General features: G+C 41.5%; 1 protein-coding gene across 4 annotated transcripts; it reads left to right on the top strand.

Moving 5' to 3' along the window:
- The first annotated feature begins 1,238 nt into the window (after positions 1 to 1,238).
- On the top strand, positions 1,239 to 24,434 carry LOC116928461 (ABC transporter G family member 21). Of its 4 annotated transcripts, XM_032935549.2 has the most exons (15): positions 1,239 to 1,795; positions 2,637 to 3,004; positions 19,435 to 19,599; positions 19,694 to 19,836; positions 19,933 to 20,102; positions 20,225 to 20,330; positions 20,413 to 20,513; positions 20,591 to 20,846; positions 20,931 to 21,113; positions 21,192 to 21,329; positions 21,395 to 21,552; positions 21,637 to 21,844; positions 21,919 to 22,139; positions 22,221 to 22,429; positions 22,509 to 24,434. In XM_032935549.2, exons 3-15 carry the CDS (start codon positions 19,532 to 19,534, stop codon positions 22,699 to 22,701), a joined length of 2,154 nt encoding a protein of 717 aa, XP_032791440.1. In that variant the 5' UTR covers positions 1,239 to 1,795; positions 2,637 to 3,004; positions 19,435 to 19,531; the 3' UTR covers positions 22,702 to 24,434. The 4 variants fall into 4 exon arrangements, with proteins under 4 accessions (XP_032791440.1, XP_032791439.1, XP_045033747.1 ...); XM_032935548.2 differs by lacking the exon at positions 19,435 to 19,599 and having other exon boundaries at positions 1,240 to 1,795; XM_045177813.1 differs by lacking the exons at positions 1,239 to 1,795; positions 2,637 to 3,004 and adding an exon at positions 19,040 to 19,312.
- Positions 24,435 to 24,503: the final 69 nt, after the last annotated feature.

Genomic DNA, 24,503 nt, shown 5'->3' with positions numbered 1-24,503 from the left:
GGCAATTAAAGACTTTTTTATGTTGCAGTTAAGTCAAAAGGAAAAGGACGTACGGCATTTGTTTTGTTTTTTCAATGAAAAGGAAGGGAGTACCACGAAAACAAGAGAAAAAACAAAAAAAAATAGAGAATCGGCCCTCTACGGTGAGTCTGATGTGATTTTCAGATGGACAGTGTGACGTGGTGGTTCATGACGGACCCCTCTGGTGACCTTTTTTTTTCTTTTCCTCGTTTCCTTGTCGTGTCGCCATGTGGCCGTGAATGTCTGTTGCAACGTCCGTTCTACATAATACAAATCCTCGTAACGTCTGAAAGGTTGGTCTTCTCCCGTTGATTGAAACCCAATTAAAAGACGACCAAGACAGAAAAAACTCACAGATAAGACCTGCCCAAAAAGACCGACAAGTGCAATTGATTGACTGTTTGACTCGATTCGACCTAGACCCAGCTATTGAGAAGACGACAACGACACAGAAAAACAAAAGGAACACGGTCATTTTCGAAGGTTCGTATCCATTGTCCCCTATTTTTTTAAACAAGTAAGTCAAGGTTCAATGGGGCCCATCGTTTTTATTTGTCTCTCTCTCTCGCCTCCAAACATCTTACCACGATGTGTATGGACTGCACGTCTCGGGGTCTTATTCTGTGAGTGTCAATTGATTATTCGTCTCGGCATGTGGGCGTGTGGATTACCAGAATCATGCATGGCAAAAGTTGACAGTTGCCTCTTGCTCGAGTCTTCGATCGTGCAAGATGGCAGCATTATCGGCTTTCCTTGTAGATTATCCGAACCAAGGATTTAGAAATACGTTACTAAAAGATGCTATGAGAATGAAAATGAAGAAAAGTCAGTTTTCGAGTACCGCCGGCTACGCTTGCGGGATTATTCGGGAGCCAAGGCGGCAGGAATTGGGAGACAGAGGAGAAGGGAAGGAAGCTTTTTTTTTTTTTTTTGACGTAAGAGTTGGAGAGAAAGAGAGAGGTTTTTTTTTGTATGAACTGCGCAAGCGCCACCGCCTCTCTTTTGAATTTTTCTTTGAATTTTCTCATTTTCTTTCGTTTCATCCGTTTCTAGCATTTCTCTCTCTTCTCTATCCCCGTCTCTTTATACTTCTCGCTGAATCCAGAATGCTGAAAGAAGCCGTTGGCTCTGTGTGTGTATTTTTCCCTTTTTTCGTGTGTGTGTGTGTGTGTGTGTTCATTTTTGCCTCCTCCCCACTCTGTTCTCGTCAGGGCTGGGCCCGAGTAGGTAGCAGAGCCCGTCTGTTCTCTAGCTGTAGATCAGTCGGTCACTGGAGCCCATCGTGAACAGTTTCACCGTTCGTGCCGCGAACCCCGTGCTATTGCTATCTCTGTCCTCTCATTTTTGTTGTTGTTAACATTTCTGCTCCAATCTGCTATTCGTCCAGTACGGAATTTGCTGGACGTGTTAAACTCCCAGCAAAAAAAAAAAAAGAAATAGTTTTTTTGTTGTTGTTGTTGTAACGACGTCGACTTAAAAATATAAAAAACTAAAAATTTTTTTTCTAGCACCAAATTACACAAAAGACGATCGTGTATGTAGGCCAGACTTGCATTGTTCGTTCCCTTTTGGGTTTCTCCCCCTTTTTTTTTGTGTTAGAAATCAAAAATTTTTTTTGAGTTGTCCCGATTTCTATCGAGCTGGTGCTACGTGCTCTTGTTTCCGCTCTCTATCTCTTTTCTCCCGCCCCTTGTGCATCGTCTGTGTGAGTGCGTGGTTTGCAAAACTCGATCGGTCCCTTTGTCGTCGTCGTTCAACACAATCCAGAAAACAGGTGAGTTGATTTTCTAAGTGTGGCCTCATTTACTCTTGGATTTTTTATTTGCTGCTTGCATGTCGGATGTGTGAGTGGGGGTTTTCGGTCTGCCCTGCAATGGAAGTGAACGAAAAAAAAAAAAAGTAGAAGATGAATTAAAAATAGGATGTATCGGTGCAGAATGGGGGAGGCGCAAAACAACGAAGGGGAGGGAGTCTAGTGACTTCTCAATTCGAAATGGCGCGCGCGCGCGCTCTCGGCTCCATATTTTGCTCTCGGGAGGTCATCGCCCTTCTCCGTCGTTCACTAAACTTTTCTTCTTCCCCCATTTTTTTTTTTTTTTTTCAAAGAGAAAAGCGAACGTTAGAGAAGAAAAAGAAACAACAAGAAAAAAGGAAGGCGAGATAGACACGGAATGAGTTAGTGTGTGTGCCGAACTGCTAGACAGCGTCGCTTAACTGTCAATAACAGAATGTTAATAAAAGGGGATCACATTGCCTTGACGTCGCACCACCGCCCGGTGCAAGATAAAAAAGCCGAATGGATAATGCGTCGGGATCATGTGTCGCAACGACGGGCACGTGGCATTTGACATTACTCGAATAAGAGAAAGGAAGAAGGCAGAGGATGTGGATGCGAAGATGGAGGTCACGAAAGTCTCGCCCTTTTGAACCTTTCTGAACCTTGATCGAAATTGAAAATGGATTTCTATAATCCGCCCCCTTTTTTTTTTAAGTTAACTTATTTTTTTAATTCTACACCGTTGATTGTATTTCCGTTGATTGACGATATTCTAAGATGATTGTTTCTAATTTTGGTCTCATTTATTTTTGTGTGCGTCCGTTTTGATGGATGACAGGTGAAGTCATGAGAAGGCCGACTTAGTGAACGCGCATCGTTAATTGATTAACAAGCGCCATCGAAATCAAAAGTGTGTTGAATAAATTACTCTCGACTTTTCGCGGCCGTTTCGTGCGGGATCCATCGCGGCCGTCAACTCGACTGGAAATCGACATCTACCAGTCTTCTTTTTTGACCTCCGCCCATATTTTTCGTGCACGTTCCATCATCGGTTCTTCGATCTTTTGGGGCAAAGGTCCATTCGACCTGACGGAAACATCGAGCTGAGATGATAATTTCCAAGGACCTGTTCATCTTTGGAGAACAAGATTACTTGAAGCTTCTCCGGGACAGCAGAAAACGAGATATGGGACGTCCCGTTACTAGGTAAGTCGCTCTCCATCTTTCATCATTCTTTTGGTTTGGTTTTGTGTCATACGTGTCGCCATTACGACACGTGTCTCGTTCATCTCTTTCGTCATAATACTTTCACTCGGTTGCGTGCATTTTGTTTGCGATGAATCCCTTTTATTGCAACTTTGTTTATTTATTATTTTTTTTTTTTTTTCGGGTTGGTCCGACACATTTTTTAAAACTTAGTTCCTTTGGAATGTTTTGTTGGTGGACTATTTTTATGTTTTTATTTTGTATTTTTCGGTCGGTATTTCACAATCGTAATCTCTCGTATTACAAAGTTGAAGGCCACCTCGATTCGTCCCCAACTGTTTCCGTTAGATATAAAGACAAGGAAGAGAGGGAGAAAAAAAAAAATAAATAAGGGAATTTATGATATGGTTTTGCGTCCTACACAATATCCGCCCCGATTTATGGGTTTTTATGGAACTTGAAAAATCGGACCTTGAAACGTGGATTGGACTTTACTTTTGTTTTTTATTTTTTTCACGTCACTACCTGGTCATTTGTTTCGTCATTTCGGGTTTTTCCGCTTCACTTTCAACTGTTTTTTTTCTTCTTCTCGTGAACTTGCGTTCCTCAACGTGCGTGTCAAATGTTTCTCTGCAGGGGTACGTGTTTCGTATATTTAAATAACCCGCGATAGCAGCAAATGCGAGATCAGCAGGGAAACGAAACAAAGACGAGTCGTTTGCTCTTGTCGAACCAAAATCCCGATCAAATGTGGAGTTCATGTGCGTTTTTTTTTTTCTTCTAATGTTTTCGCAACGCGTGAGTAACTTTGGTCTGCGTGGGTAGCGTGGAATGCTGAGGCTACTCGTTCGTGGGAACGCGAAATTGCTCATCCGCGGCCATTCTTTTATTTTCAAGGTTACTCTCCCTCTTTTTTTTTCGTGTAGAGCTGCACGCTCAATTACAATGGAAAAAAGGCAAATGATCTACCCTTCCTCTTTACCCTTATCCGGAAATGCCTCGTAGTACGCGAGTCGTCATTGGTCTCCCTGCGTTCGTCGCGCAGTTCTTTTGTTTTTCTTTGTTTTGTTTTTTTCTTCTTCTTTGAATCGCAACTTTGAAAAACAAAACAAAAAAAAACTAACCGGTTATGATCATCAAAATCCGACTTTGAAACAACGACGCTGAGTACTTTTTGAAGCCCAGTCTCTTGTCGTTCAATGCCTAATGATATTCAATTTTTAGTTTTTTGCCCGTTGAATTTGAGATGAATGACGATTTTTTTTTTTTGATATTTCGTTTTGTTTTTCGAGTGCGTCGTGATTCGAGTTTTGCGCACAGGTGCAACATCGACTAGGATAACCTTCAATGTTTTTGTTAGTTGCCACCCCTGCCCCACGCTTGTTTATTCCCTCAACGAAGGATAAATATCCAATTAGAGATAAAGAGATTGAAGAATGTGTCGTTTTTTCTGTGTGTTTTTCAAGTATTTTTGTCTTTTTGTTGTCGTGTTACTAGAACATTCTTTGTCGACGAAATAGGAAGGCAAATGGAAAGGTGATTTTGCATAAACATCGTCTTGGTCGAATCAGGCCATCTGATCGGCAAGGTAACGTGACCGTGAAAAAGGGACACGTCCTTTGCGTCCAATGGTCAAATTCGCCCGGTAACGTGACCTCGCCTTGCCCTTGCGACATCTCTTGCAGAGAAATGGCCAATGAGGATAACTTGCTGGCAGGAATTAAATCAAAAACAAAACCAAAATCCAATCGCTAAAAGTTTAGCTATTTGACGTGTTGGGCGGGACCGCGCCCTTCTATAGATTCGCAATTGGGGAAAAAATCGCTATGAAGGAGCAAGGCCTTTTGTTAGCGGGTGGCAGGTAATGTTTTAATTAATTTTTTTTAGATCATTTAGCAAGGCAACTAGACGAAATTGCATGACGCATTGATATACGTTCACGGACAGAGAACCAAGGCGACGGTTAAGGCCATGATGAGGCAAAAAAGAAACGGGACTCTGTTTGGTCGTCATGCGTTTGAGAATGGAAAGTGGAGATGAAGGTCCCCCTCCCGTTCACCTAATAACCCACAGAACGAATATGAATATTTTAATTTTGTTTTGTTTGGGTTTTGTGGCTCTCCGTTTTCTTCTTTCGTCGTCGATGGAGGGCGTTTTTTTATTGCACCGACTATAGCGAAACTTGAAATGTTGCGAGGCGACAGACGGCCATCAGAGCGCTCATTTAACTTTGAATTTTGGATATTTTTTTTATATTTTAAAATAATAAAATAAATCCTGGTACCGAATTTCTGTTGGTCGATTGTTGTTGCGAATGCGGTGTCGGTTATTCCAGTCAAGTTTCCATTTACAAAAAGAAAAGTGGCGATGACATCTCAGCTGACGTCGAGATTGGCTCCGGTTTCCTAAAAACTGGACAGTCTTTCGTTTTCCTTTTCAATTTTTTTTTTTTTTTTTTTCGTGATGCAGACAGGGCAACCTTCACGACGAGAGTGTGGCCTTCGAGTTGGCTTGATGGGGAACAGCGATAACTGGTGTTTGTCCAGGATTGAGAAACGGATTCATGACAGACTCCCTCCTCCCTCCCTACCACGGCCACCTCCCACCCACATCTTTCGAATATGGATCGGATCCATTTTCCTTTTCGTCCGTAACTAACCACTCACCTCTCCACCCTTGGCATTGAATTTTAAATACATTCCCCCCCCCCAATTTCAAGGTCGTAACCCAATGGTTACCACCTTATCGCTCGCTCAAAATGAATAAGTAAACGAGCGAACACAGGGCGTGGCTAACAACAAGAGTTTGTCCCCAAAAACAATCGATTTTTTTTTTTTTTGAGGGGGGGGGGGAGTATCAATTTTGGCGCATTGGTTTACTGGAGCACAACCGATAGTTTGTTTATTAAATGAGAAAAAGATCAAATAAAAGAGAGAAAGCGTGAGTGCTGTAAAAAGTGGGGACTCTCCCCTCGAGGGGCCCGCTCAATAGCGACATTCTTTTCGAGTTAAAGCGGGAGCGTGGCCGTGTCGAAAGAATTTGGCGAGGACAGCGTTCGTTTTCAAGGACAAGGACCCGGCCAACCGCCCGCGCACCGAATGCTCACGCAACATCCACGCGCGCGCGCGCTCTCTTGTTCGCTCCCGTTCGCCTTGGTTACGACTAGAAATAGCGCTAGCCGATGAGTCAATAATACTAGTGGCCCTTTTTCTTTTTTTTTTTCTTTTCACTTTCGTCCAGTTATCCGGAAATTGAAATTTTTTTTGTTTCTCGTTCATTTGACTTTTGCCAAAAATGAATTGTTGGCCAAAGCCTTGAGGACTTTTTTTGGTGGTGATCAGTTTTGTCTTATTTGAAAGGGGGGCGGTTTTGTGTTTGTTTTCGGCTATTCCTAGACTTAAGATCCTAAAATCTAACCTTGAAGGCGACACCAATTCATAAACGAGGGAGACTTAGACTGGGGCGTGGTGGGCACGCCATTTGGGGAATCTTTTTTGCTGGGCAAGAGTAGCCACATCAAATCCTTCCCCTCTCATTTTCTTATTTTTTTGTTTCATCGTTTCTCCGAAAATGAAAACTTTCTCGGTTTTCACTCTAGTCGTTTACGCCCCTGTGTTTTTCTTAGGAAAAACCACCGTCTGATGATGGCGAATTAATTTCACTTGTATTTCGAGCCCAGTAGCGAATTTTTCTAAATGCGTGTTTCGTTCATCTCGAGCTGCAAGCCATTTTTTTATTCAGAGGTCAAAGGCTTTATGGTGAACGGATTCCTCCCAAGCATTTTGCCGATAGGAGTTCTTGTGAAAATTACGTAATCTTTAGGTCTTCAGATCTGATTTACAATTCTTCTACTAATTTTTATTTGGCCGCGTCTTGGTATTTAAACTAAAAAATAGAATTTAAACATTTTTAACGATCAGTACTTAAAATTTCTTGTTTTCTCGTGTTATTAGTCAAATTAAACGCTGAATACAAATAGCGACCGACATTTGTGACTCTGAAATTCGGTTCGTCCACTTGGTGGGGAAGAGGTTGGCCGCTGGCAGATTTTCTCTTTTTTTTCAAATCGGTTCCCGGAATTTATTCTCATGTGCAGCGTTGTCGGATGAAGGATTTCCGTGTAAAAGGAAAAATTGGTTTTGATCGTTTCCAGGATTTTTGTGTGTGTGCGTTTCTATGCCCTTCGTAAAAGATATCGAACATCTGCTGCCTAGTGTGCCATCCCATTTGCTAAAACCCTCTGGTTTTGATGATGTTCAAATGATAAGGAATGGGAATGTTTCGAATCAAAGGCGGTCCAGCGCTACCACACCCTATGACTGCATTATCTTTTGAATTCAAGTTGAACCTATGGAAAGAAGGGGGGCAGGAGGAAGAGCCGGTTATTGTCCGTTTATACAGTTTTTCTCAAAAAATGAAACCGTTAGTCGTGATTGCGTGTTTGGCGATGACTATATCCATTCACGTAACACGGTCCGTCTCGTTTCCACCAGACCGTAGGGCGAAAAAGAATAACAGGCGCCAAAAGCTTATTGGTAATAACGTGCGAGGTTCTTGAACTCTGGCAGTTTTGACTTTTGAAGAAAGAAATAAAAGAAAACGATAGACGCCCCAACAACAAAAGATGCAAATGGATGAAAAAGAATCTCGTGCTTTTTTTTTGCTTTTTTTTTAAGGAGAGAGAGAGAGAGAGAGAGGGTCTCGTTTATACTGCACGCTGGTCACGAGAAGCTTCCGCATTGTCATTTGACCCTCTTTTTCAACCCCCCCCCCTTTTTTTTTAAATCTTAAACTGAGCGCTAGATTTGAAAAAAAAAATGCAACGTCGAACTAAGGGTAGTCCAAAGATTTATTTTGAATTGCTTCTTTAGAAATAAAAAAAAAGGTTGGCCTTTGTGCGATGGGGGGGTCATTAAAAAAAAATGCGTATTTTATTACTAAATTTAATTTTGATGCGGCGGCATGAGAGTCTCTTTGTTTGATGCCAATTGGGCCGGCTTTAAATGCGACTAGACTCGGCTTTAAATTTTTGTTTGATTTATTTCGCCGACAGTGGGAGGATGTGGCCCCACTCTGATTGTGTGCGTTTTGAGGTGAATAAAAAAAATGCGAGTTTTGTTTTGTTTTTTCTGCCTCATTGGTTATAGTTAAGTGAACAAGTTGGTCAATCACCTCGTCTCGTCTTAACCTGACTCTAACCGGTTGATCACGTTTACCTCTTTCTCTATTCTGCCCATCCATGTTTTCTCTTTTGGATTCTCTTCGTCGTTTCCTCTTTTTTCATCGTCTTATCACCTTCTCATCTTCTCTTTCTCTTGTGTTTATTTATTTTTCTTACGAATATCCTTACAGATAAGGCCATGTTCTTATTTTGGTCATACACGTCTTTTCGATGGACTTTTGACTTCTATCTGCATCCACTTGGATCCTCCTCTTTAACCCCCCCTCCCCTTCTCGTGTGTCTGTTTGCTCCTTTCCTTCACGTGCTCTTGAATCCCGAAAAGGAACGAGACAGCAGCCCCCAATCGTGTGAGCAAAAAGGACAAGTAGAACGAGAAGAAACTCCAAGTTTCAAACTGGCAATGTTGCAACGCTCTGTATCGGGACCCGACTCCGTGATCGCGTAATGAGTTTTAGTCTCATCGGAACGCGGCCGCCCTTTTTAAATGGGTTATTTTTCTACTAGCTGCTAACCCGTTATTCAATTGGAAAGTAAAAACAAACGGTTTCGGGGCGAAGGACTAAATTGATAATAACAATTTGAGAAATGACATGCGGTTTGATATGGACACACGCAAAATGGGAGCTCTTAAACCCCTATAGTCTAACGTCCGTCTGCTGTCCCGTTTCTTTTCATTATTCGGGCATTGAAGACGGTACCAACACACACAGATACACACACACACACAAAAGAAAATGATGAAACCATCCGTAAAAGAAAATAGAAAACGTTGCGGATTTGCGGTTCGTGCCGACTAACTCCACCCTGTGTGGAATCGTCTTCGTCTGCGTTACGAGTGCGGAATGGGGAAAAAAAAAAAAAATAAAAAATAAAGTCGGTGAATAAAGGAAGAAAAAATGTTGAAAAAAAAACAAAAAACGAACGGGGGTCGGTAAACCTCATTCTGGCAAGGTTTTCGTTTGCTACGAGGGCATCGTTTAACAAGACGGGCCGCTAGCCATGCGAAGATTGACCACTTTGATTTGCTTGTCTCTTTCTCCATCTGGTGCCAATTTAGGATACGTACGTTATTAAAGGAACGTTTCAATCAGCGACACGTTTGCGAGAAAATTGATTATGGAATCGACTTTCTTTCTAAACCTTCTCCGTTTTTGTTTTGTTTTTTGCGTGCGGGGATATTCACTTTGCGTGGACAACTCGAAAATTGTTGGAGCTTTTTCGGGGGTCTTTGCGGTCCACCGCTTATTGCAACACGAGCTCTTTTAAAGAGGAAAACAAAACAAAAAAAGAATTTAGTGACCAGACGAATCTCTTTTTTTTTTTTTTTTTTAAATAATTTGAGTTCCGTACTGCAGCCATCATATCGATTCACGAATTGAGAAAGCAATGTGTGTAAATTATCGGCGCGTTTCCTTTTGCGCCTCGTCTGAATTGCGGCTCTTTATTTTATTTTTTTTTTTTTACAGCCATGCACTTTTATGAATAAATCGATAAGAAGCCGGATTATGTGAACTTGGACGAGAGGTCAAGTTCTTATGATGTTTCCAAAGGGGGAGTGTTGATTGCGAACGGAGTTTAGTATTTCTCACCGATCGGCTTTCAGGCCAAACCTGATACGGCCTGCTAGATATCACACGTTGTATTTTGTTGGCTGTTTTTATTTTAGCTATGGCAGCGCTATCCCCATCGCCCTACTTTTCCGTGGCTCTCTCTGTCTGACCAATTACGTTCTTTTTCTCGGGCGTCGACCTTTTTTTTTTTTTTTAACAAAACAATGAGGCCTTTTTTTTCTTTCTTATTGTTTAATTTAAAAAAGAAAAAAAAAAATCTTATCTTGGTTTAAATTGTGTAAAAAGATACGTCGAGTTCGTTGACCTTTACGTTCTTATTTTTCTTGATTCTTTCGCGTGTGTGTGTGTGTGTGCCGGCTGTCGGAATTGTTGTGGCTCGTTTTCTTTTTATATACACAAGAAATTGGGTTTCTGCTTTCTACCGGCCAATAAAAATTGGACCCAGCTGTAATATCGCAACGGCCTTCTCGGCAGTTTCTTTTTTTTTCTTCTTCTTTTTCGGGTGTGTCATTGTCCTCGTTCTTTATGGCAACGTTTACCAGTAAGTCTAGTCGTGCTTCTTCTTGTTCTTGTTCTTCTTCTTGTTTTGAAAACGAATCGCAATCAACGGGTTTAATATCCCACGGATCTTTTCTCATTCGTGGTAGATTAGGGTCAAGGACGTCACTCTTCAGCTCCGCATTAATTGGTTTCAATTTGCGCGTGAAAAAAGAGGCGCGCCATCCGAGAATTCTCTTCCGCCATTGTTCGTTTTGCCTTGTTAAAAATTAGCATTCGGATCCGCCTGAATTTCTAGCGTTGCACTCTATTGCTCTCGTAACGGCATTCAATGCGACGTATAGAAAAACAATCTGCAAATCCTTCGCTTCGGGTTTCACGCTCCCCGCTATTATTATTTTCCAATTTGATTAGCATGTTGAACCACCTCCTATTTTTTGTGTGTGCTTTCAACTGTTTCATTTTTATTCTAAATTTAGCTGACGATTGGGTTGGATGAAACGAGTGAGGCTCCGGGAAAAACAACAAAAAGATGCCATTGGGTGAAAACAAAATCAGAGAGAAATGGATGGAACGTGTTTTGAATGCCACACTACCGGTCACGCCGGATAGACTAAGAAACAAAACAAACCCACTTATTTTTTTTTGCACAACTATGTAGGCTAGCCCACAAAGTTTCAAAGTGGAGCGACGGTACTTGGCGTCATTGCAAGTAGTTAATCTTAAATAGAATTCGACAGCGCCTTGGGTGCATCAAGTCACTGTGTCTCTCTCTCTCTCTTTCTCTCTATGTAACTGTTGTTTAACGTCAATAAGAATATGAGAGGAGGGGTGGGCAAAAAGGGAGAAGGTGCTGTGCCGGATTTCTCTCTCTCTCTCGGCGTGCGTGCGTGAGAAAGAGCCGAGGAAAAAAAACAAAACAAAACAAAATAGCGCAACAACCGTACGGTAAAAGCGAAAGGTGACGCGCCTCGTCATATATTTTATTTTATTTATTTTTATTTTTTACACTCGCCAAATAAAGCCATGTGAAGAAATCGTCCTCCCCACCACGTCTTTTCGAAAACTCATTTTCACGCAAAAATTGCGTTTTAGGTCATTGACCGAGAAAATGCGGGGATGCAATGAGAAGAGCAGCGACTCTCTCGTCATTGGAATTTGATTAGAGAGTGGAATATCTTCTATGTTCTGGTTGGTGTGTGTGTGTGTGAGGGGGGTGAGGGAAAGGATGTAGAAAAAAAGAAAGATGATGAAAACGGGAAAAGAGGGACGATAAACTAAAATATTTCGATTTGTTTGAGTTACAACATCTGCACGACCCTAATCTAGTCACGCCATTGAGATGAGGACTGGACTAATAAAACGACAAAAAAATGTTGGAATTTTCACGTTTCACGGAAGAAAATGTGCGTCGATGTGACTGTGAGCTGTTGCGTGTTTTATGCGCGGCATTGCTTTATGATTTTTAAGCGCTCGGTTTGATGTAACGATGACGTTTGCAGTGATAGCGGTGCAACGACGCTGGCGAGCGAGGGGGGGGAGCCAATAGCCAACGCAGGAAAGCGTCGGTGATGGATGACACGTGACGACGCTGACGGTGTGTGTGTTTTGTCTTTTCGAGGTAACTAACCGCATCGGGCACAAGTTTTTTTTTTGTGTAAAGAAACAAAGGGAAAAAGAAAGAGCAAAAAAACAAACAAACAAGCAGAAACTGAAAAGAACGAAAAATGATGAATAATGAAGAGCCAGCGGCCGCCTTTACTGGCAACGTAGCTGACATGATAGCAGATCAATAACCTGGGCATCACGAATGTTTAGTTGGCTTTTCCCACACTATCCTTTTTTTTTTCTCTTTTTTTTCGTTTCATTCGCATTCATTGTTTATTTCCTCTCTCTCTCTCTTCCATTTTCCAGTCGTTCTCATTTTTTTTTCTCGTGTGTGAGGACCTGCTACTAGAAAAAAATGAGCCAGAGATCGGGCAGAATAGGAAGACTTACGAAAAAAAATGGAGGAAGAAAAGATTGCGGTGTGATCGTATAATGTCGGCTGGTTATCTAGTACCTTAGTATGCATATCATCCGGCCAAAAAGAGCGATGACGAGCGCCCATCTTTTTATTTTTTTTTTTTTTTTTGCAAAGTGCACAGTGTTGCGGTATCCGGTGACCGTGTCCTAGTTGGCAACCAACCTCCCCATCTTTTTTTTTTCTTCTTCTTGTGTATATATAAACAAACCATCGTTCGTCTACTTTGTCCATTGGAAAGGGGAGAACATTTTTTCTTTTTATTTTATTTTGTGGATTGTAGCAACGTGATATCCGCTTATCAACGAGAGAACTGTGGTGGCGGCGATGAGGAGACGGGCCACAGAGAGAGCAAACGAGCAAAGAGCTTAAACTGAAAGAAAAAAATGCTAAGTTCAATGCCCCTCTTTTTTTTTTTTAATGTTTTCCGTTTGCGTGCATTTGCGTGCAAACGAAACCGACGATTCATGTGGTTTCATCTTCTCCTCCCTGCTGCCCTTGTCTCTCATCCAGCTCTTTAGGTTAATAGCGCTCTCTCTCTCTCTCTCCCTTTTCTATTTTCTTTTTATTTCTCTGGGTCTAATGTTACAAAGACGAATCAGCTGAAAAAGGAGAGACGAGGAGGGAAGAGAGAACCAGGGAGAGAGAGAGAGAAAATTCAATTATTTTTTAAGACTTCAGTAGCAACCAAAATTTGTCTTCTGACGATGTGATGGACTGACGTTGTTGACGATGCGTGCGTGACCTCCGGTCCTTTCGGGTTGTTGGCCGAGTTTCCGCCTTCCGCCTTTTTATTTTTTAAATTCATTTCTATTTTTGTTGTTGTTGTTGTGTGGCGTCGTCGTCAGCATTTTCTTTTCATTGCGGCTCGGCTTTCAGGTGTCTAAAATACCGCACAGGTCCTTGAATTATGATTTATTTTTAATAATCATTTGTGTTAAACATTTTAATCGTTTCATTTTGGCAAGTGAAGTGTAACAGCCCCCCTCTTTTTTTTCGCCCTTCCCTCGTTGCCCGGCTCTCAACGCAACCGCCAATACCAAACGAAACGCTCCTTTCTCTTTTTTTGGTCAACAGGTATTTGACCTCTTCTCTCATGCTGCGCTCACGACTCGCTCCCGATTGCATTTTGCGATGGCCAAGAAGAAAAAAAAAAAAAAATCAAAATGGCTTGAGACTTTCCATTTGGCCGTGTAGATTTGTTTTACGTCATAGCCGCTCTGTGCCTCTATTTTTTTCATTTTTATCTGTCCGCATTTGCGTTGCCGTGTTTGCAATTTGACATGCGTGCTATTCAAACTATTCCCGCACCTTGTCCGTGAGTGTCTTTTCATTATTATTTTGTTTTGTTTGTTTTTATTTTTTCTAATGGGTTTGTTGTTTGAGTTTGGCATTTCTCTTGTCTTGATTCGGTGTGTCGCTACGAGCTCTATTTTGGCGACGATGTGGCGAAACGAATCGGGACCAGTGAGAGTCTGTTGGCCACGTCACGCTTTGCTTGTTGCGGCTGTTTAGCTCCAAACTCAGCCATCGACCCCATGTGCTGATTTTTGCACAGTCAACCCCCTTGCGAAACAAACAAAAAATTGGAATGTTGCGAAAACGTACTGTGATTTTTTATTTTGTCTCATTTAAAAGAAGAACAAAAGGGGACATGTAAGGGGGTTCTGATTGGACGAACGCAATTGTGCGTAGATTGCCTTTGTAAATGTTTTGAGATGATTCACTCGTGTGATCGATTGGCGAAAAAAAGGTTCGCAGAGTTTGAACATCTGGACGAGTGGCAAAGCTGAGAGAGTCGAATTTTTTTATATTTTGGACGGGCGCGACTGTTTGGCGAGAGGAAGGAAGGAAGAAATCGATGCTGCGCCATTCTCGCAGGTCGTCGAACCCGCCGTGCCACTCGACTCCACCGTGCCCCACTTTCTCGTTCGTTCGGCTTTTTGGTTAAGAGAAGGGGAGGAGGCGTTTGGGGGGGGGGCGGGAGTGGGGAGTGTGTTTTTTTTTTTTTGAGGAGAAGAAAGAGAGAAAAGAGAACGAAAGAAACGAAGGAGAACCGACAAAATTTAGTTCCTTTTTTTATTTTTATTTTTATTGAAACTGTCGCCCATTTATTTGGACTTTTGTTCAATGTCAATTTTTTTTTCTTTTGGATTTCTTCGTTTTGGTTCAATCTACCCAAAATAAGAAAAGACCAGCTCGGCCTGGTTTTTTTTTTGTCTCTTCTGTTGCTACCCACAGCTGCTAATACTTTTTTATTTTTATTTTAGGAGGGCAAGGGGATGTTTAATCTTCAATTTTACGATGGATCCCAATAGACGTACACCGTTATCAATTAATTGCATGGCTCTTTTGGAGTTTGCCTTTCACTAAAAATGCGTGACTGCCCAATAAGGGAGGGATCCATTACGCGGAACTGGGGATTATTGTTTCACATTTTGTTTAACCAGCTCATATTGTTACTCAGCGACGGAGAGAGAGGAGTCAAAGCTCCCAGTGATTAAACTATCGATTGCCATGTCTACCGCCTTTCACTGCACCCACTCGCACGAACGGGAGTTGCAAGGCGAACGCGTGCATGTTTTGAAAAATATGAAAAATAATAAAACAAAAAAACATACACAAGACTGGGCAACAAATTGAAAATGGGATTAGGAGGGAAGCCAAAGTCCATTGCCTCCCCTACAGTCCTAGAACACCCATATTTTATTTACACGCAAGCATTTCTAACATAGATTTTTGGTGCGGCCAAACAATGTTCGACTTTTTCTTTACTTCGATATCTTTGTTAGTATGTTATGTGAAAGGCGTTGGACTTGTTCCCCTTTTTTTTTCTTTTTTTTTTTTTCATTTTCTCTATCATTCGTCCGTGCCCGGTCGCTTGGTTACAACTTCTCAGAAATCTCGTCCAGCAAAGCGACTTCACGCTTTTGAAGCAAGACGCAAAGTGCCAATCAGGACTCTTAAAACAGAAGGGTATATTTATTTATAACTCACTTGCATTTTGTACGCAGTTCAAGACTTGATTGTGTTGTGGGGTTGAAAAAAAAAAAAAAACGTATAGTCTTTATTTGCTTGTTTGGTAAGAATAGAAACATGGATACGTAATCCAAGTGAGGCCCATTGTTGCCATTGTTGCCATTGTTGCTATAGCTTCAAAAAGTGGTTGTCTTAAGGGGGTTTTCCTCGATGACCTATTTTTTTTTTTTTTGTTTCGTTCGACTTTGTTGTTTTTATCATTCCACTGAATTAATGAATTCAAATGGATTGCATACATTTTTGTTGTTGTTGTTTCCATCGAATTGTGATCTGTGATGTTATTTTCTAATGTTTTTAGTTTTTTTTTTCATTCGATCCCGTTTTCTTTTTCCGCATGGATATCACGTGAATTTAGCATTTTTTGAATTTTGGTTAGTGGGAGCTATTCATGCGTGAGTGACCGCAGTCAAATTTACATCTTTCTCTGCCATCTCCAACTCTTGACGAACTGGTCACGCACTTAAATGCAGTTCAACACACACCGACACGATTTTTAGATTTTTTTTTTATTTTTTATCTGAACGAAATTCGGTGGCCTCAAAAAAAAAAGAAAAAAAAAAGGCATATTTGATGATCGGTTATCTTTTCAGTCGTTTTCGGCATGTTATGTCCACACTAGCGTCGCGTCCAATGACGCCCGTCGTCGGCCGCCTACCGAGTTCGTTCACCTCGCTTTCACGAAAAGAAAAGCCCTCTCTCCCAGGTCCATTGACTCGGCTCGGTCAACACACGGCAGCAAAAAGGAGGGGGGGGTCTATAAAATAACATACGACGGTTTGAGAGAGAGTGTACAGAAGATTTCTTTTTTTTTAAACGAGGAAAAATTCAGAAAATTATCGAAATTTTGAGCCTTTATTTTTCTAGTTGCATTTTTTTTTTTTAGTATTTACTCATTTTCGAGGATGACAACGAGCTTTTTTTTTCGTGTTTTATCGCTTGCGTCGATGGGAAATTTCTAAAAGCAACATCCGGCTTAGTGACGTCGGTACATGTTTGACTATCACGACAGTGATGGGACATAGATCGGGAGAGAGAGAGAGATTGATACTGGCTAAAGCTTTCGTCAATCAGGGAATGTGCATCTTTTTGAAATTGGAAAGATGCCGAGTGTAAGACTGCGTCGTTGTGGTTTCCCAACCATTTTTTTGTTTTTATTTATGATTTATCAAATAGAAATTGTTGCATTTTTAAACATTCCAGAAAGTTTGCATTGGCTTGACGCCCGATCACGAACGCCCCTTCTCATTCGCCCCTGCTCATTTCATTTTTTCCTTTTTTTTTTTTTTTACAAACGTAAAATCAAATATTTGAGTCCAATGTGCCTATGAAAAGGTTGAAAGGAACGGACCAATTTTTTGGGGATTTTTTTGTTATCTTTTGATTTTTCAATCAACGAAAATCAGTGTGCAGGATGCGCTGAGCAGCCGGCCTTCGAAATGAACTCGTGTTGTGACGTTGCCATTGTTTGCAAATGATTTCCTTGATGGTAGCTTATTGAAACAAACTGATGCAGGATCGGATTTGAGATGTGTGAAATCTCGCAATATGACCTTTGAAGGTACGAAACGGACTTCCGAATACGATGATTGCGAATGGAATTGCAACAGTAACAACCTCGCCCCATTGTTTTCGGTTGGAATGATTTACTTGTTTCAATGCGTCCGATTGTTCGCCATTCCACAAATGGAAGCTGCATTGTCTTTGGACGCATAATATTAATATTTTTGTTTTTACCCGCTTTCCGCAAAAAGCGATGCTTTCGCAAATGATGTTGAGTTAATGTCCGTCACGTCAGCGCTTTCGTACCCTGCCGTATTTTCTTTGACTATCTCAGGTGATTCACCTGTTTTCTTATTGTTTAAGGTTTTTTTATTTTGCGCAGTGGGGGCCGAACTATTCGAACGTGCTAACCACTTCGATATGCCTGTACAAGGCTAGTCCAGGTGAAAGTTGGCCTCGTAGGTCGTTGATCTTTTCTTCGCGTATCTTTTCTATCCTTTTTTTTCTTTGCTTCTTCCTTCAAACTCTTCCACCCCTGAAAAAAAAAAAGGAACATTATGGATATATCTACGTAATCAACATGTATGCTCCGAGAGAGAGAGAGAATGTTATGTCTAACGAAACGGTAGCGTGAATTCGACAAGAAAAGTGGTGTGTGCACGTTACGGTCAGTAAGCCACGCGCTGTGGTTCGAAGAGTCGTTGAACTCTATATATTTTTATTTTTTAAAATACTCTATTCTGTGTTAGTTTAAATCGCCTATTATTTTTAGAAGTCTATTTTTAGTGTTAGGGGATTGAATTTGATTTGATATCTCGTGTACGTGTGGGTGGATGATGGTTTCATTTTGAATATGGGTCAATTTTTGTGAAGCGTGTAGGTCTAGACTTTAGTTTGGCTTCTTACGGTTTTGTTACTCGAGATAAGTCTTCCGAGTATCCGACAGCAGTTTTTGATTCCCTTGTCTCATCTTTCCGTTCATGTCGAGCGTCGACAAAAACAAAATTTGTGGATAACGCAGCCAACCGCCCCCTCCTGAAATAAAAATGCCCCGAAGAAGAAGACGGAAACCAAGTAGAGTAGAAATAAAAAAGAACGAAAAACAATGACTAAACTGTGCAACGGTAAATAAGAAAGAAAAAAAAAAAGAAAAAAAGACCAGACAGGGAGAACACCCGGAGACAGAGGAAGGAGACGATAGAAATAAGAACCGTTATTGTAGAGTTGAAGGAGACCCCATACAAGAAGTGGATGAACGATCCTAACTCTTGAAAAATACTCGAGGCATCTAAAAAAAAAAAAAAAAAATGATAAAAACAAGAAAATAATTGAAATAAGAACACACACACACACACAAAAGGGCGACATAAAAGGAGCTTGCTATGCGTATTCTGGACTTCTTTCATTTTGGTGAATTTCTTTTTGATTGTATAACTTTGGGTCACTTGTTTGGTTTTCTACTGGAATACGGAGGGTTGCGTGTGCGTATGAGCCTAATGTTGATTCGTTCAGTTCTTTTTTTGGCTTCTTTTCTTTTTGTTTTTGCGGGATGTTTGGAACTGGATCGTCATCTGACAGGTTTTTTGTGTGTGTGTGTGTGTGGCTGGAACATCGCCACGAGGGCTCATTCGCATCGCTAAAGTAGGGAATTCTCAGGGAGGGGTTAGAACAGAGACTTGTTCTTCTACCGTCTTGTAGGGAAGTGCGCAATGCATATCGAGCATTGGCCAAAGAATTAATAAATACAGGTAAAAAGATGCGTTACGGGACGTATCGTCGATTCTATTTATTTCAACCAGGAAATGCAAAGCGTGGCAGATATGCCCCCCAAAAAATGTGGGTTGCCGTAATTTTGATTAGACGTCCCCCCCTTTTTAAGAATCATAGAATAAAAAAATAAAAAAATGTACGAATTACGTGCGTAGGTACAAGGTCGGGACGTACGAAAATGACGAACGTAACTGATTGACTTTCAAAGCAAAATGTGATCTTTCATTTAAAGCAAATTTCTCTAGTTCTTGTTTCAATGTTTTCATACAGACCTCGAACAATGTGATGCTTTTATTATTTACAGCCGACGAGGCATAGCTCGGCGAACTCGCGTTAGGAGGCGGTTAAATTTGGAGTGCGGGGTGGGTGTTGGTCGGGGGTGGGTGAATAGTAAGACGAGAGAAACAAAAAATAATAAATGAAAAGGTTTCTCAAGCGTCCTTCACATTCTCTATAGTCTGAACGTTCGTAAGAGGGTTGGCGCAGTGATAGTCGGACTGTCTCAGGAAGTGCGAGTTTTGTTCCTGGTTATTGTGGCGGTGCAGTAGTAGCTGATTGAAAACAAAAAAACAAAAACGGAACGGCTTAATCGTCGTCAAGGATCGACGATCTCTACGAGCTCAGTCTCTCACTCTCGCTCGGCGTTGATAGACGCCCACTGGGATCGTCCAGGTGTTTCTCCGAGACCGTCGTCGGTGGTCGAACAAGCGAAAACAGCTGAAATAGTGTGGTCATATTTTGTTTAAAAAACGAAAATATATATTGGCGTTACAGCTGTTTGTAAACTCACGCAACTTGCTGACCTACTGACAATTTTCGGTTGTCGTCTGTTTTTATTTTGATTTAGCCACACGTTTGACTGTTGAGGGGGATCTCCCGTTTGAGTTCAGCGGGACGAGGCGTATTCGCCTCGGTGAATTGTAGAGTCATTCTGGTCTCATTTGATGACGATGGCCAATCGATTGGGAGAAGTAAGCGATTGTTCATCACCCACTGAGATGTGTCTCCTTCGGTACGATAGCGCAATTTCCACTTGTGATGTTGCACAGTTGCAAATTTCGATTTCAACAGAGTGAAATTTAATATTTAAATGTTTTCAAATGTAGAACTGATGGGCCAACTGGCAAGACCCGTCCTATGGACCTCCACTTTACCGGCCTGTCTGTCTCTGTGGGCAAGCGGGCATTGCTCAACGAAGTGTCGGGTGTCGTCCAACCTGGTGAAATTTTGGCCGTCATGGGTCCATCAGGTATAATTGAGATTCGTTTTCTCTCTGATTCATTCGACCATTTATTTTATTTTTTTCGATTTTTACGAATATCTTCTTGATTTTTGTCTTCATTAGGGTCTGGTAAAACCACTTTGCTAAATGCAATCTCTGGCCGGCTACCGTTGGAGAGTGGCACCATCCACCTAAACGGCGAGCTGCTGAACAAGAAGCTCCGACGCAAGATTTGCTACGTCCTCCAGCACGACGTCTTCTTTCCAGACTTGACGCTCAAGCAGACACTAGTTGTACGTTTGGTTTAAGTACATTATTTTGTTTATCTATTTTTGTTTTTTATTCGACTCGGATTGGTTGGAATATTGATGTATTTGAATGCATCAGTCGGTGACATGTGTTGGTTTCATTGCAGTACACGGCTCTGCTGCGCTTGCCAGAATCCATGTCGTACAATGACAAAATGCAGCACGTCAATCACATCATCGAGATCCTGGACCTCCAGCGATGCCAAGACACGAGTAAGTCCCGTTCTTTCTCTCTTTCTCTCTCTCATTAATTTCAAGGTGAGCTTTGTTAACCATGTGGTCTTTTAATTGGCAGTTATTGGGGACGGATTAAGAAGAGGTCTGTCTGGCGGCGAAAAGAAACGTGCCAACATTGCTTGTGAATTGCTGACAAATCCAGCGCTTCTTCTCCTCGACGTATGTGTTTAAACTCACAACAAATAGTAAACATTTTCACTTATTAAATGACTCATTATAAACTTGAAATCCATCAGGAGCCTACGTCAGGATTGGACTCTAGTACGGCGCACAGCCTGATGACAACGTTAAAGAACTACGCCCGCCAGGAGAACAAAACTGTCGTGTTAACCGTTCACCAGCCTTCGTCGCAGATCTTCTACATGTTCGATCGCCTCTTGCTTCTCTGCAACGGTCAGACGGCTTATTTCGGTGATACGAAAAAGGTCGTGGACTTTTTCAAACACATCGGCCTTCCCATCGAGCCACACTACAATCCAGCCGATTTTATCCGTACGTTTTAAAGCCGTCAGCATTATTTTTAGCGAGCTGTAACGATACATTTTGCTGTGCGCTGTTTGGTGATGACGTTAACAGTGGAGCAAGTCAAAGGAACGGCCGAAACTCAGGGACGTATCATTACGGCGTACCGAGAAACGCGGAGCGATCCCGATCTTGCCGAGCAGTTGCTGATGGCCGTTGGAGTAGGAGGAACTACGAGCACGAGTACTATTTACGAGAACTACCTGGACGGCCTACACGCCTCCAATCTCGACCCTGGTGAGTAGCAGTGCAACTTGATAGATTTTAGTTTAAGACTCCTTCGTCAGACGATTGATTATTTGGTTCCTTTAACAGCGCAACCTCCTAGTCCCACAGCGGATTACACCTGTCAAGGAAATGAATGGCATTTAACTTCGCCTTCATCGCCAACACGTTCGGTAGAACTCCGTCTCACCATTGAAAAGGGCGTACCGTGCGTCTATAATAAAATTAGTGAGTTGATATATTTTTTTAAAAATCTAGCAGCCTCGATTGATTAATAAAACTTTTGAAATTAGCTAAAGAAGAGGAAGACAGTGGACGCTCATCGTGGTCAGATAATCAAAGTCATGCGTCTCACAGCACTCAGGCTAGTAGCGGGTGCCACAGCTCGCCGGCCGAGTTTCACTGGGACGAGTCAACAAAATGGCCAACATCTTTCTGGACGCAATTCAAGGTTGGTAGTTTTGTTTAAAAACTCAACTTGTGCGTTAAGGAAAATGGATAATGATCAATAAATATAAAAAAAAATGTCTTCCAGGTCTTGTCGCGACGTAATTTCACCGTGACTCGCCCTCGAATGCTGTCACGACTCAACTGGATTCAAACGCTCGGTCTGGGCCTCATGTCCGGTCTTTTATGGTTCCGAGTCGATAGAAAAGAGGAAACACTTACTAATATCCAAGGATGGATGTTTTTCTCTACCACCTACTGGATGCTTTTCGCCCTGTTTGGAGCCTTATCTTCATGTGAGTTGTTATTACTCTTTGACGATATCGATTGCGCAATTAAAATTTAATGTTTTTTCTTTCTGTAACTGCAGTTCCATCTGAGCAAGAAGTCATCAAGAAAGAACGCCAGTCGGGGGCCTATCGACTGTCAGCGTATTATATGGCCAAAATGGTCGGCGAGTTGCCTCTTATTATAACGCTGCCGGCTGTCTATCATATCATTTCTTATCCGATGTTGGCGGTGGATTTTTTTAGTCCCGGTACTTTTGTCATTCAGCTGGGATTCCTTTTACTTAACACAGTCGTGGCTCAAGTACGTCATCGCATTTTTGTTTCCAATGAAAATCATTCGCGTGCTATAATCCTCAAATGGTTTTCTTGTGGAATCGAACAGAGTGCTGGCTTGTTTATCGGGGCAGCTTGTATGGATCTGGAGGTGTCGATAACAATCAGTGCGTTGTACACACTGGCCAGTCAGCTGTTTGGCGGGTTCTTGTCTACGTCCATCCCGGCGTGGATGGAATGGATGCGGTACTTTTCTCTCGTCCATTATGCGTTCCAGAACATGCAGATAGTTGAATTCAATCCGAATTCGCCAGTTAGGTACGTCAGTCATTTTTTTTTTTTTCTTTATTCTCTGATGTCTTTGTCTTGATTGTGTATCTTTTAATGAAACTCGTAGGTGCGCCGAGAAAAATTCACGTTTTGATGCCTGTGTCAACGGGGCAAACGAGATACCTCCAGACGCTATCCTAGCTGCTTCTGGTGGCACAGGGTTCCCTCTATGGGCTAACACTCTTCTTCTCTTGTCTTTCTTATTCGTTTTTCGAATTTTGGGCTACATGGTCTTGCGATACTTTCGCAGACCAAGATAAAAAAAAATAGAGGAGGATAAATTCAGTAATAGCTAGAACAGTTAAAATAAGAGAGACACTAATTAAAAAGTGCAATCACAATATTCTATGTAACCCTCTCCCACATAAAGCACGATAAAAAAACAACAAAAAAACATATATATAAAAAAAAATTATAGTGATAAAAAACAAAAAAAAAAAAAAAAAAAAAAAACAAAAAACAAAAAAAAAAAAACTAAATATTTAAACCTTTATTTTTCTATTCCGGACGGTTGTTTGTCGTGTTGGTGACCATTGATACTGGACTCCTTTGCCAAGTTCGTCGTGCAATTCCTTTTTGTCTGTATGTCTCCCTCTGTTCGTTTGATCCGCTCCCCCCGATGCCAAGTGGTCAATCCTGACGAATCCAGTTGTATCATCGAAAATCTGCACTTCTGCATCCACACCATAGTTTGTCATTGGGATAGGCAAAAGAACGTGTACAGGAAGAGTTGGTTTCTTTTGTGCGTGTGCCTGTGTTTGTGCATATGTTTGTGCGTATGATTGTTTGAATTTGATAATTTATGGTCCAGAATTATTGCCTCTTGACAGCGGCTCGCGGCGTTTCAGCAGCTGAAAAAAGAAAAAAAGAAAAAAAAAATCGAAAGTATGAAAAAATCCGACAGCGGCAGTCTGGGATCGCCGAGTTGCTCGGAACTGTGGTTTATCCTCAATTGCCAAAATGAGAATATAAGGAAGAAACCAATGTTATAAAGAAATCCCTCCTTAGAAAGTTTGTTTTCACTTCCTCTAATCAGCCCTCCCCGCTTTCCTTCCGATCACCTCCGCATCACACGATCCGTGATCTGAGATCGGCCAACGAAAGACAATCAGAGTATACATATAACGCCAGCACTCCTCACTTCGTGAATAATAATGCCTCTTCATCACTATGTGTGCGAATGTTTTTAATTTTTGGAAGGGGGAGGTGGTCAATTACCGAGCAACTCTTGATACGCCACAGCATTTCACTCGTATACAGTGGATTCTCCATGTTTTCTTTCCTGTCTGGCGAAAAAATTTGTTTACCAAAATGAGCCAACATATTGAATTCTATTTTCACGCTCTTTTCCTCATCTTTTTGTATCTCGCGAGCTTCACCATCGTTCAAAAGCATATTTTTTTTTTCTACATCCAGTTACTGTCGGTGAGTGTCCTGTTCACACTCTTCTCCCTCTGGAGTGTTACATTTCAGTAATAACAATCGGCTAGATTCAACAGCTAACATAAAGGATAAATTTACTGGCCTTGGGGAGGGTAGAGAGTGGGAAAGAAACAGCGGACAGCTCATCCTATATGCTAAAAATATCATGACCAATCAATATGGCATTACGTTGAATTACCACACTTTTTTAGCCTTTCATGTAAAACAGAGATGGATGAATATCTGGAATCGATTTGTTTAACCATGGCGATGAATAGTGGCGCACATCATAAATTGTTCGAACATTAATGAGTCCTCTCCTTTTCAGTCCATCTATCCATTAGCCTTCCTCCTTATTCCCCATTTGTCTATCCCGATCTGAAACAAGGGGGCCCACGTTTCTGAGAGTGATCTGTTCATATGTATCATCCCCCATCGTACATGCCTGTGATATAGCTTCTTCGGCTTATTATTATTTTGTTTTCTTTTTCCTGTCAGTCTTTTCCCCAAGTTTGGCCGATCCTGGAAATAATTGCGAAAAAATGCATGATTACAAATAATTTTGTCTGAATTTCTCATTCACTTCACACGAAGAAAGGTTATTCTCGGATAACTAACACACGAAATCTTGTTAGATATT

Source organism: Daphnia magna, linkage group LG8 (assembly GCF_020631705.1).
Source record: "Daphnia magna isolate NIES linkage group LG8, ASM2063170v1.1, whole genome shotgun sequence".
Taxonomy (NCBI): Eukaryota; Metazoa; Arthropoda; class Branchiopoda; order Diplostraca; family Daphniidae; genus Daphnia; species Daphnia magna.
Note: the sequence above shows the minus strand (reverse complement) of the source record. Positions and strands in the feature narration are given on the sequence as shown.

Coding starts and splice junctions, on each gene's coding strand:
- LOC116928461 (XM_045177812.1), top strand. CDS start 15,034: ATGTTCGACTTTTTCTTTACTTCGATATCTTTGTTAGTATGTTATGTG. Junction 15,255..19,693: donor AGGACTCTTAAAACAGAAGG/GTATATTTATTT, acceptor TTTCAAATGTAG/AACTGATGGGCCAACTGGCA. Junction 21,553..21,636: donor CTTTCTGGACGCAATTCAAG/GTTGGTAGTTTT, acceptor AATGTCTTCCAG/GTCTTGTCGCGACGTAATTT.